Source organism: Leptopilina heterotoma, unplaced genomic scaffold (assembly GCF_015476425.1).
Source record: "Leptopilina heterotoma isolate Lh14 unplaced genomic scaffold, ASM1547642v1 Lhet_165, whole genome shotgun sequence".
Taxonomy (NCBI): domain Eukaryota; kingdom Metazoa; phylum Arthropoda; class Insecta; order Hymenoptera; family Figitidae; genus Leptopilina; species Leptopilina heterotoma.
In genome coordinates, this window is record NW_025110881.1 from 577,958 (window position 1) to 591,050 (window position 13,093).

At 30.9% G+C, this 13,093-nt stretch overlaps 1 protein-coding gene across 1 annotated transcript in view; it reads right to left on the reverse strand.

Annotated features, from left to right (window-relative positions):
- Window positions 1-639: 639 nt before the first annotated feature.
- The window catches only part of LOC122499090 (membrane metallo-endopeptidase-like 1), a 78,210-nt gene continuing 65,756 nt past the window's right edge, over window positions 640-13,093 (reverse strand). Inside the window, exons 16-19 of the mRNA XM_043607168.1 lie at window positions 4,997-5,064; window positions 2,706-2,839; window positions 2,496-2,618; window positions 640-902 (exon numbers count right to left, since the gene is read on the reverse strand). Coding sequence (XP_043463103.1) covers window positions 720-902; window positions 2,496-2,618; window positions 2,706-2,839; window positions 4,997-5,064 — 508 coding nt within the window. The 3' untranslated portion in view covers window positions 640-719. The remainder of the gene's footprint in view (window positions 903-2,495; window positions 2,619-2,705; window positions 2,840-4,996; window positions 5,065-13,093) is intronic.

A 13,093-nucleotide genomic window follows, 5' to 3' on the forward strand; every position in this document is an offset into this window, starting at 1 on the left:
ATAAATGCAATTAATTTATAATTATGAAAGTAAAATTAAGTATAATACAATAAAGAATTCTTAATCTCGTTATTTAATTAAAATACAAACTAATTCTATAAAAATAAAGAGCTTTTGAAAATATCAAAAAATCTTATTATTAAAGGAATTATTAAATTATTCCAAAGAAAAAATATAAATAAAAACGATTTAAAAATAAAATGTTTCATAAATTAGTTATTAAAAAAAATTTCCACATTTCTTTAAACAATAATAATAATATTTATTATTATTATTATTAATATAAAATAAAAACAGCAACTTACCTCAAAAATGTTATCCGCAATTGATATAGAACATTTAATTAATTACCAGTTAATTAACACATCACTTAAATTTATTTTCACTATATGGAGCGAAATTGGCAAGAAATTGAATTCACTTGACAAATTTCTATACCAAGAACACCTAGCTCCATCTCTCGAACAAACTTTTCACTTTCCTCAAATATGACAAATGTGGGGCCTTTGTCCAGTGACGCAATTGTCCGTGGCGCATTTGTCCAGTGGCGCATTTGAGAACTTACCGGATAAAAAGATTATTTATTAATTCAAAAAATGAATTAACAACTATTTCCCTAAGTTATAATTTTTCTGTTCATGAATTAAAAATGGTTTTTTTTATTTTGATAATAATTATCTATTACAGGAAAAATTCGATTATTTAATTTCACATATTTGTTATTTTTTCCAAAGTCGGCATTTTTCTTTTGGATTCATTGGACTTTCTTTCGGGCAATTAAAAGCTTTGGAGAATCCTTCAGAATTTTGAACAGTTGTAATCACTCTATAACGCGATGGACTGTGTACATCTTCTTTTCCAACCAATTCTTCATATTCTGGAGTTGCGCTGGTGCACCAAATCTATAATTTAAGAAACAAATACTAATTTTACTAATACACTAATTTTTAATTAAATCCAAAAAGTAAATTAAAAAACTTTTTTACTTTCATTGATGCAAATTAAAAAGAAATAATAATAATTAAGCAAATAAAATTATTCTAATTTTGCTAAGAGAAAATTAAAAAAAAAAATTTTTAATTAAAAAATCTTCTTAACTAACATTTTTCTTTTTTGATTTTTAAATATTTTTTTGCTTCCTCATAAGGAAGCTTTGCATTCGTGACGATTTTCAATTTTTCAAAAGAAGGTTATATGGACTCATTTTCATCTATAACATATGTATATTCAATTCTGAGCAAATGTCCAGATGTATGTGTGTGTGTGTATGTCACAAAAATTGTGTACAAATTATCTCAAACAAATTTTGATGGATTGTCTTGAAATTTTGCAGGTTTATTGCAGTCATTAATACCTAAAATCTGACACAAGGATTTTCAAAAATATCTAAAAAAAAAATTTTTATACAATTTTTTTAAAATTCAAAAAAATTTTTTTTTTTTATTTTTGTAAATAATTTTTTTATTTGTTAATATTTTAATTAATTATTCTCAAAATTACATTCCTGACAAGAAAACGAATCGATTGATGTATACAAAGTATATTTTTTATCAAAATTTATAAAATTAATAGAAATTTTTCTTTTTCACAAAAAATTCAAATTTTGTATTTTTTCATAATTTATTTAATATTAATATTTTTAAATGATTATTCTATCATAAAAAAGAAGCAATTTGCATATGACATAGAGGTGTGCATTTAATCGAGTCGAACCGAACATTAATCGACTCGACAACAGAAAATTCGAATCATTTCGAATTGCAAAAGTTTGCAAACCGCAATATAATTACATTTAATTTATGAATATATCTTGCTGCATCAAAAAGATATTTCCTTAAGAAGAATGTATGCTTTGATTGTTATGCTTTTGAAAAATCATAATTTGGTTTTCATGGAGATTTGTACCTAAAATGAACTAATGAATATATTATTAACTTTAGTAAATATTTTATATGTTTGATTGGATTCTATCCCGATTCTATGCGATAAATTTAATTTTATACATATGTTTAGATGGAGTTTGCTAAAATTTTGTAAGTGAATTACGTCACGAATTTATATTTTATATGTTGAGGAAGCTAAATGGTCATGAAATTAACAACTTGTTTGTAATTACTTTGGCGTAACTTAAGGAGGTTCTCCGGCTGCTACTCTTGAAAAAATCGATTTTCTTCCAATTTTATTTAAATTTTGAGAAAATGTTTCTTCGAGTGCGCTCTAAATGTGGTAGAAATTTCAGAACCCTTTGCCATGTCAAAAAACGAGATATCGTAGTTGGCATTTTTCATTTTCAAAATAATCGCATGTAGAAGCTGAAGTTTGAACTTGAATATTTCAAAATTTAGCATGGCAAAGGGTTCTGAAATTTCTACCACATTTAGAGCGCACTCGAAGAAACATTTTCTCAAAATTTAAATAAAATTGGAAGAAAATCGATTTTTTCAAGAGTAGCAGCCGGAGAACCTCCTTAAAAAGAAAATTTGTTCATTGCTTAATTTCTCAAATCCTGGCAATCGTGGTTCATTTTTTTCCTTTTCCATTTCTTCAAAAGCCTCAAAAACTATATCGACTCCTAGTGAATCAGCCATATCTTCATCCAATGTTTTTTCTCGACCACCCTTAAATAAAAAAAAATTACTTACAAATTAAGAAAAAATATCTTAAAATAATTTTATTAATAATTTTAAAATCTTTCAATAACTAACCATTAAAGAATCGTCTTCATCAATTTGATAAAATTTTCCATACTGTGTGAAAAAGCACATTGCATTTTTTTCCAATTCCATTCCATCTTCTTCCGACCAATCAACAGGATTTCCATTCTTGTCGAAAAGTATTCCTATTGTTAAATTAAAATTTATTCCTGATAATTATTTTTTTAGTCAAATTTGCTTCACATTCACATAAATATTTTTTAATTCCAAGAATTATTACACGGAAAAAAAAGTTCACGAATCTCTCGTGAACTAGTATATCACTTTTGGATGGGACACAAAATTTTCATTAACTTTTGATTAGAAATGGCGAACGTCAACGAAAAACTGAAACAAAGTTAATGAATTTTTGATGAACTGTGTTAAGGATGAGTAGTTCGTCAAAAGTAGAGGTACCAGTTCACGAAAAAATCGTGAACTCGCGAGTTTCAGTAGTATGCGCAGTTCGTAATGCGCATCAAATATGGCTGATCTACATTCATCATTCAGTCAGTGTCATCCCTGCCGGAAGAATGGATGGAAAAAGTACTGAAATTGAACTGGCCTCCAGTACAATTTCAGTCCGTTTTTTTTAATGTTTCGTTAGACATTTTTAAAGATCTTTAACAATAGTTTCAAATGTAGGTTATGTCAACAAACCATTGTTAACCGTTTGGAAGTGAAAATAAAAAAAGGTTAACAAAATTTTTAACGAAATTCCCGTTAAATTTTAAACTTATATTGCAACCCCTGCTTTAACAATAGACCCGAAAGCCTACTGTTGTATGGGATTATAATTTTATGGCTTAAAAAGTTTACAATTTAAATAATTCAATTTTCAAAACAAAAAAATTTGAATCTGTGATGTTTTATGATTACAAATATCTAAAATTCATTATAAAAAATGTTTAATTAAAAAAGTTATAAACTATCCCAGTAAAAAAAAACTAATTTAAATGAATTGAAACGAATTAACATTTTTGGTAGGCTCCAATTCGTATTTGTCACAAAGCGGGATTCACTCAAGCTCTTTGTATATTCAATTGAATTTAATTCAATATGTACCAATTTGTCCAAACGAATTCGCATTCGAAAGAAATGGCCAAGGAATGCATTGAATTCGTGCTAACGAATTGAAAAAAATTAAAGGCTCAAAACTTGTCCAGTGAATTGGTACCGATAGAAGGTTCGGAAGTTCAATACAGTTTCACGAATTCAGGAAAATTGCATCATGGCTCCAATTCGTATTTGTCACAAAGCGGGATTCACGAAAGCTCTTTGTGAATTCTTTTTAATTCATTTCAATTAGTTTTCGTTTACTGGGATCTCGCAAACTCTAATTGTTACGTAAAAACGGATATTATTTTTGAATTTAGATTAACATGAATATTTAGCATACATAATAATTACTTGTAAAGAATCTGAGTTCATGAAAAACAAATATAATGTTGAAATATAAATAAAAATTATTTTTAACATTAACAAAGAAATATTCGTCCTTCAATTTAATGACGGTCAGGCCATAAACATCACCGATAGCGACCCTTTTGCAGGTAATTTTTCCCAGTACAATTTCAGTGCTGAAACGCAGCAAATTTTCACTGAAATAGCACTGAGCTCTCAGTACTAATTCCCCAGTACAATTTCAGTCCATTCTTGAACATTCGGGTGTTTACATTCGGGCAAATTCTTTGATGAAAGTTATTATTTAGAAACAGTGTTTTTTATTATTTAATGAATATTTTTGTGTGGTAATTTCTTTTGTGAAACAAATAATTCATAAAATAAATTAAAGGTTACGACAAGGGTCTTTTTCTACTTTGCACGGTCCTGAGTTTTACAGCAGACAAAGCTAATCGTGCCATTTGCAAAAGTACTGTGTATATAGGTTTAGCCGTGGCGGTTAGTTGTTAGAAATATTATGTTATAGGGTACTAGGTTCGAATCCCGTGAAGCGAATAACGAATTTTAATGGCGATAAAATTGTGTATTCTGTGTAGTTGGGTGCGTATAGGCGTCAAGTTATCAAATTAAGTGAAATACTATAAAAAAGTAGTGTCTGAAAATTATTTTTTCTTGTTTTTAGCATTTTTTAAAAGTTCACGAATTTTTCGTTAACTTTGACGAAAAGTTCGGAAACCGTACTATGTTTCTAGTGAAGGAGTTGATGAAATTTTGACGAACTGTGTTTGTTGATTTTCAAGAATTTTGTGTCCCATCCAAAAGTGATATACTAGTTCACGAGAGATTCGTGAACTTTTTTTTTCCGTGTACATACCGAGGATATTTATACATATACTTACCACTACCGTCAAAGGCATGAGCAATTTCGTGACCCATTATAGTACCAAGACTACCAAAATTAATTGTTCTGTAAATATCAATTAAAATTACATTCTGCATAATTCGTCTTTTATCCTTAATAAAATCTATAGGTAGGGTGATGTGAAACATGGGGGGATGTGCAACACCGCCGATTTCTGATCTACAGTTCGGCGATATTGAAAAAGCCAAGTATTGCTATTTGTTTGTGTCCTCAATAGCTTGTTTTTGATATAAAATTCACGAGACAGCTCGCAGCTAGGTTTGCTGTACGTAAGTTGACTTAAATTTCTCGCGCTTTACATTTCTAGTCGTTTCGTGAAGGGTTTTAATTTATTTTTTCGGTAAACAGGTGTTGCACAAAGTACTGTGTGCTACACGTACGAAAGAAGATTTTCCGACTTCGTGCGCAAATTACTGCCCTCGCTTCGCTCGGAGCAACAAACTTTGCACTCGTCGGAAAACAGCTTCTTTCTGTACTTGTTGCACAATATACTATATTATAGATAAGAGTGTGTTTATTGTTGGGTTTTTAAGTGTTTTTAAATATCTGTTTATATTTTGTGTTTCCATTGCATTGTATTGCGTACAAATCATTTTTCGCAAAATATCATATTTGGGGTGATGTGCAACACTTTTTTTTGGGGTGGACGTAACTACTTTTTTATCCCACATGCACAAAAATGGCGCTTTTAGATAACTGACGACAGGGAGTAAAGTCACTCATTTGTTTGACCATATGAAAATGGCGTCCATTTTCTCCCATGTGCAAACATAACCGCTGATCCCATGCGTTATTTTTGTCCAAGGGAGAAAACGGCCGCCATATAAGTCGAACAAGTGACTGACTTTTATTCCCTGTCGTCTGCTATCTGAATCGCCACTTTTGTGCATTAGGAATAAAAAATATCGTAAGTAACACGGGAATAAAGGCAGCTAATTTGTTTACGATGATTTTTGAGACACTTGTTCCGGTCTCGGGGCCTACGGCGCCCTCGACCTCCACTCGTGTCACAAAAATCACCGTAAACAAATGGCTGCCTTTATACCCTTGTTGCTTAATATACTATTTACGTGCCATAACTGCGATTCACATGATCAATAAAAAATGCTTAGTTATTTTCTTTTAATTATATTCCTTATTCAGCTACTATGAATAAATAAAAAATTGAACAAAAAAATTTTTTTTTCTTTGGTGAAATCTCCACTTTTTAGAGGTCAACTATACCTTAGTAAATTTTTTTGTGGCAGATTTTGATTAGTTTGCATTGAAAAAGCCTGAAATTAATAATTAAAGAGATTTTCATCGATATTTAATGCATTACATACCTGAATTTTACTGGTGTTGCACATTACCCCAACTTTTTTGGAAAATGCAAAAACAGACGTTTTTGAAAAAGCGAAACATTTGTAGGAAAAATTTAAAATTCTGAAAATCTAATAATGCAGGAATATTCTATTATAATGCCTCTAACTCATTCAATTTTGAAATGTTTAAAAATTTAATTATTTGACATGTTTTTCGTCCAACGAAAAAAACGTTGCACATCACCCCACATCACCCTATGTATATAACACAGGACCACAGAGGGAAATTGAGGTGGACATGCTCTAAGCGTATACGTGACCTTTATGTTTTTGAAGTCGCTGATTACGATGCCGGTGTCCGTATGACCATCATCACGTCAGCATAAAGGTCAATTTATCAACTCAAGGTCAAACACCTCATTTTGCAATATTTAGTTTTTTTAACCTCGGATTCGGAAAGAAAGGAAACCAACTTTCAAGGTCAAATGGAGGTCATCTAGAAGGTCAAATTTTAATTTCATTCTCTTCTCCGGAAAGTTAGCTAGGAATGGATTTTAAAACAAATTGCTTTTTATGTTTTTATAGTCGCTGATTACGATCCAGGTGTCCATATCACTCCATTATGTCAGCGTCAAGGTCAAGAACCTTAGTTCGAAATATTTCATTTTTCTAACACTGGACAAAGATGACCTTCAATTGGCCTTTAAGGAGACATTCCAGTTCAAAACAGGCAAAAAGAAGGCTTTTTAGTATATATTATTAAAATAACTATGACATTTATTTAAACATTTTCTTTTTCATGTAATAAATAATTTATTTAAGAATCTGTAAAAAAAAAATTTTTTATTTTTATTTCAAAATGACGGCGATATACGCCATTTTCGAAAATGCCCATTTTCGGTGGTAAGATCGATTCCAAACTTTCTAAAACAGATAAAACCAAAAACGAAGTGACATTCTCTTCGTTAGATATTTCTTTAGGTGTGGAACCTCCAAAAAGTGGAATTTTCTTCCCCCCTTTTTTTAGAGTACTTTTTCCCCAAAATATGCAAAAGAAAGATGTTTTTATTCAGAATTTCTCTTATAAAATAAAGGGGAGTTGGAAATTTTCCAGTTTTTGAGGTTCCACTTATAGGCATGATGACGCTAAATCAAAAGCTGTTTGTTTTTTTAAAATAGCTTCAGAAGAACTCGAGATATCACTCTTACCAGATCAAAAAAAGACATTTTGAGAAAAACGCATTTAAAGTTTTTGTTCATAAGTTTCGAAATTTTTTTAAAAAAATCATCGTATTTGCTTGAAAATTGTTACTCGGGGGTTTTTGAGGTCCACAGTAAAAACAAAGTCTTAAATTTAATGGTGGCTAGTTTTAATTTTTGACTTATCTTAAGCTATCAACTTTATTTATAATCATACACGGAAAAAAATTTCTTATAGAAAACACAAACTTTTTCGTAAAATATACAAATAGGTTAAGTTGTGCATTATGCAGGCGAGTTTTGTGTTTCCAACAAGCTGGTTTGTGTGTACCACAAACCAATCTGTTATAACAAGGTAGTCCAAGTTGGTTGGGGGAAATTCAATATGGCTGACATCAGCTGATTTACCGGAGGACAAACAATGCATTGAATTCAATGGGACAAATCAGTTTTTTAACCATAACTTTTTAAATATTCATTTTTGAACCATAGTGTAATGGAAAATTATTCTTTATTTATCGAAATCTATTTTTTAAAACAATAAAATTAAATTTTTTGGTTTTATTGTTTTAAAAAATAGATTTCGATAAATAAAGAATAATTTTCCATTACACTATGGTTCAAAAATGAATATTTAAAAAGTTATGGTTAAAAAACTAATTTGTCCCATTGAATTCAATGCATTGTTTGTCCTCCGGTAAATCAGCTGATGTCAGCCATATTGCATTTCCCCCACCCAACTTGGACTACCTTACACCAAGAAATCCACGCATGCGCAAGAAAATTCAAGTGAACGTCTGCTTGTCGTCTGCTGCGTGACTGTTTAAGCTGTTGGAATCATAAACTGAAGTTTGTGACAAGACCCATTCTGGTTTGTGTATTTCCCAAACTCAGCCGTTTGTGGATACTACAACCGCCGTTCATAGATGGCACAGGAAATCTTGTAATTTTCACAGGAAATTTTTTTCCGTGTAAAAACTAACTGAAAATTAAAGTTAGTTGTACTCTTACTTAAATAAAACTCAGTTTGTAATTTATTTGTAATACACCGGACTTAATTTCAGATCCAATGCTATTAATAAAAAGTTAGATGAAGTTAACTTCTAATAAGGTACGCTAACAGCTGACTGTAAGTCTGGCGAGGCTGAAAAAGTTTATTGTGACGTCACAAGGGACGCATGAAAAGTCTGAATAGCGCGTCGCGTCGCCGGTTTGTCGGTTTACTTTTGACTCGTGTTTTATTAATAATATATAAGTCCATAAATTATATTTATAATTGGTGAATCTTAGACAGAAAGTTTAGTTTTATTAGTATGTTAATATTTTAATTCGATTATAAACAAGTTTATAAACATTTTATAATCTTAATTTCACCTAATATATATGTGCTTTAGCATTTAATTCTTTATCTTAAAGAGAGAAATTTCCACTGATAGATTTAATAATTGTTGTTTGTTATAAGAAATTAAATGTGACATATGTTTATTTTATTCAAGAATATGAACATACACTGTAAAAACAAAGTCTTTCTTTGAGGCGGTGTCAAAGTGGATTGGATTTTTGCATTGAGCTTCAATGGAAAAATCGCATCGACTTTGACACCGCCTTTAAGCTCGAAATTTGTCTTTTTTCAAGGTGTAAACGGAAGACTCCCCAATTGATACAAGTAAGGTGTTAAATAAACTTAAATTCAACTGTAAGCTTGTAAGAAGGCTGAAATTTAGCTAGATGGTTTGGCTAAATTATAGCCTTCTTACTAGCTTACAGTTGAATTTCAGTTCATTTAACACCTTACTTGTATCAATTGGGGAGTATTCTTTTTAAACTTCTAATCATTACTGACATTCAGCCAACATGGTCTACTTCCGTTTACACCTTGAAAAAAGACAAATTTCGGGCTTAAAGGAAGACTTTGTTTTTAGTGTCGCTAATTACGAATATGGAATCAGATTTTTAAAATTCAAAATGGCGGATCCAATATGGCGGCCATTTTTTTCAAAATCATTAGATCTGCTTGAAAATCGTTACTTACGGGGGGTTTTTGGGGTCGCTGATTACGAATATGACATAATTTTTTCAAAATTAAAAATGGCGGATGCAATATGGTGAACGAAAAAAAAATTAAACGAAAAAAAAATTAAAATATAAAAAATATCTGTGTATTGATAGAAATTTTCGTTTCGTTTTTTATAAGTCATTTATTATGTATTGTAATATCTACAATTATTTAAAATATAAAAATTTTCTTTTCCGCCATATTGGATCCACCATTTTGAATTTTGAAAATTTGATATCTAATTTGTGATCAGCAACACCAAATACATTTTTGTTTGTCTCATAAAAAATGCAAATAAGAAAACATTTAAATCATTCGATTGCTTATCCGCAATAAAATAATATTTTAGGAGAGTATTCTTGACACTATTATAAGAAATCCGAAAAAAAAGAAAAAAAATCGATTTTTTTGACATTTTGAACTGAAATGTCCCCTTAAATATTGGTTCATAAATATGGTCAAAACGTATTCGGACGTAAAATTTTCCGCTCTTTCCGAATCAGGGGTCAAAAAAATTAAATATTGCAAAATGAGATGTTTGACCTTAAGTTGACCTTGATGCTGACGTGATAAGGTCATACGGACAACGGCATCGTAATCAACGACCCAAAAAACATAAAGCTCACCTATGCTTAGAACATGTCTACCTCAATTTCCCTTTTTGGTTCTGTGTAATTATATCAAATATGTAGCGAAAAATTAAGTACCTATTCAAAATAAACTGATTCAATTTTTAACAAATAAAGTATTCTGATTGCAAGTGTAAAGGCGCAAGCACAGCTCCTACTGCCTGCCTGCCTGCAAGTTGTCATGGTAACACATAAGAGTAAGAGAGTCAAAAATTCAAATTAAATGTTTTTTCTCTCTCACTCTCATTGCGCCTGCCTGCGCAGGCAAGCAGTAGAGGTGAGAGTGTACCTTTATCGCCGAGCGCTTAAACGCATGCGCTAATACCAATCGGGTAGCAGTGACAGGCCCAAAGGCGCTCACCGCTCATATTAAAGAATACGTTCGATGGTTCGCTGGTTCGGTGGTTCGATGATGTGATTGTTGCTAAATTAAAAATTTAAAATAAGAAATAAAAATGAACCAAATTAATTTAAATTGACAATTTTAATGTAATAAAATATTTTTTAGGTATTATTTATAACAGATATTAATTACGAGGTAAATTAGGTGCTTTAAAAAAAATCATATATTTTGAGGTTATAAAATGTTATCACATTTAAGGCCTAATGTTGACCTTTTTCTATTACTTTTTCATAACACATTTTATAACCTCAAAATATATGATTTTTTTTAAAGCACCTAATTTACCTCGTAATTAATATCTGTTATAAATAATACCTAAAAAATATTTTATTACATTAAAATTGTCAATTTAAATTAATTTGGTTCATTTTTATTTCTTATTTTAAATTCTTTATTTAGCAACAATTACATCATCGAACCACCGAACCAGCGAACCATCAAACGTGTTCCTATGTTTCACAAGCTAAAACGACATTAGCAGAAACAGGTTTCCTCTCTTTGCCTCGTGGCGCGTAGGCGCTTCCGTACTAAGGGGCGTGTAACGCGCCCCTGAGAGCGCACTGCTGACTTTTTCGAGAGCGTGCTGTTGACTTGATTTGTGGGACCGCGAGAAAAGAGTCAGCAGCGCGCCCTCGGGGGCGCGTTACAAGCCCCTTTCAGAGTACGCACACTGAGAGAAAAGAAGGTGCACTGCTGTTCATTTGGAGGTTGTGTATCGCAATTCAAATTTGGATCAACTGCGCACTCTAAAGGGGCGTGTAACGCGCTGCTGACTCTTAACTCGTGGGACGCAAGTGAGACCGCATGGCACGGAGTAATAATAAGGAGACTGCTCTCCAGCGTATCCCCTAGTTAGACTGGTGCCAGAATTCTGCCTTGGTTCACTGAGTAGTAATGCCCACATAGCACAATAGTATGAGGTAAGGTTATTATGGAGAGTCCACAATATGTGCAAATATGTAGGTAGCAAGTCCAAGTGCAAGTGCGATTCCTATACATTTAGCATTGGTTCGCACTTGCACTTCTTGCCTTTTGCACCTATTGTAGACTCTCCATTAGGCCAGTCGGTGGGTGCAAAAACTGCCCAAAAATGCAAACAGCAAAGTCTCAACGGTTTCTGGTAGTTTGGGGGCTCCTTATAAGAGCCCCACAGTTTGCTCTCGATTTCCGGGTGCGAAAAACAGTGTAAACAATCGCCAAAGTTTGTAAAACATGGTTTTTCGATGCTCGTTGCTTCCGGTTAAGTTTTAGGGGAAAAAGTTGTTATTGAAAGTTATAGAGCTTGGAAATACCTTTCAAATGATGGGTCATATGTTAAAAAAGGTTAATTAGTTTAGTTGCAAATGAATTTAAACCATTAAAAATAGCACTTCTTTAATTGTTTAATAACTTTGTTAATAATTATCGAATTTGTTCATAACTTACCAGGAAAGTTCTCCTTGCGTAGCTGAATAAATCCCAAAAAAAATTAACTAGATCGGAGAAATAGTTTATGCATAATTCCATTTGTTAACTAAAAACATGTAATTTTTCAACGGAATTTCCCCACTTTTGGTACATCGAATTTCGATTTTTTTTTTGGAAAGTACACTTAAGAAGTCAAACTTTCATCCTATTTAAATGGCCAATTGATTTTTTTTATCTAAGTGCATAATAAAAAGGGTTAAAAAAGAGTGTGTTTTTTTGTCATAAACAAATGGAATTACTCAGCCAATTTTCACTTTATCAATTAGCTATAAACGGCATAAAATTCCATTTGTTTCCACAAAACTTTTCAAAAAAAAATCCGACTTAACTTGAAGGGGGGGGGGGAGTTAACTTTTTTTTAAAAAAAAATTCCTGAGAAGTTAATTATTAATATTTTTTATTAAAACTCGCACGACTTTTAGTTTAAAACATGTATTTTATGAAAAAAAATTAAACTTAACGTTTTGTGCTTTTATTTTTCATTTATATCAAGACAGTGAAAGTACTTGAATATTTTTTCAACCCTTGGACGGCGGAGTGGGGGAACTCGGTACGCGGGAATTTCGCCCGCCACAAACAGAATTCAGCCGTCAAATTCACAAAAATGGTCATAACTTCGTTAATTATTGACCGATTTTAATCTTTTTTTTTTAATTCCATGTATTTTTTTATGCTGAATCCAAATATGAATTTATATATTTTTTAAATAAAATATTTTTTGTAGAAATAAAAAAATATTTTTTTAACAACAAATTTTTATTATTATTTATTATATATAACAAAAATTTTTCTTCGTACATCTTATTTCATTTAATTTAAAATAATGTTATTTAAAAAAAAAACTGAAATTATTTACCAATAAGCGTGTAGCATCGAGTTTAAGTTTTTTATTTCTACAAAAAATATTTTATTTAAAAAATATATAAATTCATATTTGGATTCAGCATAAAAAAATACATGGAATTAAAAAAAAAAGATTAAAATCGGTCAATAATTAACGAAGTTATGACCATTT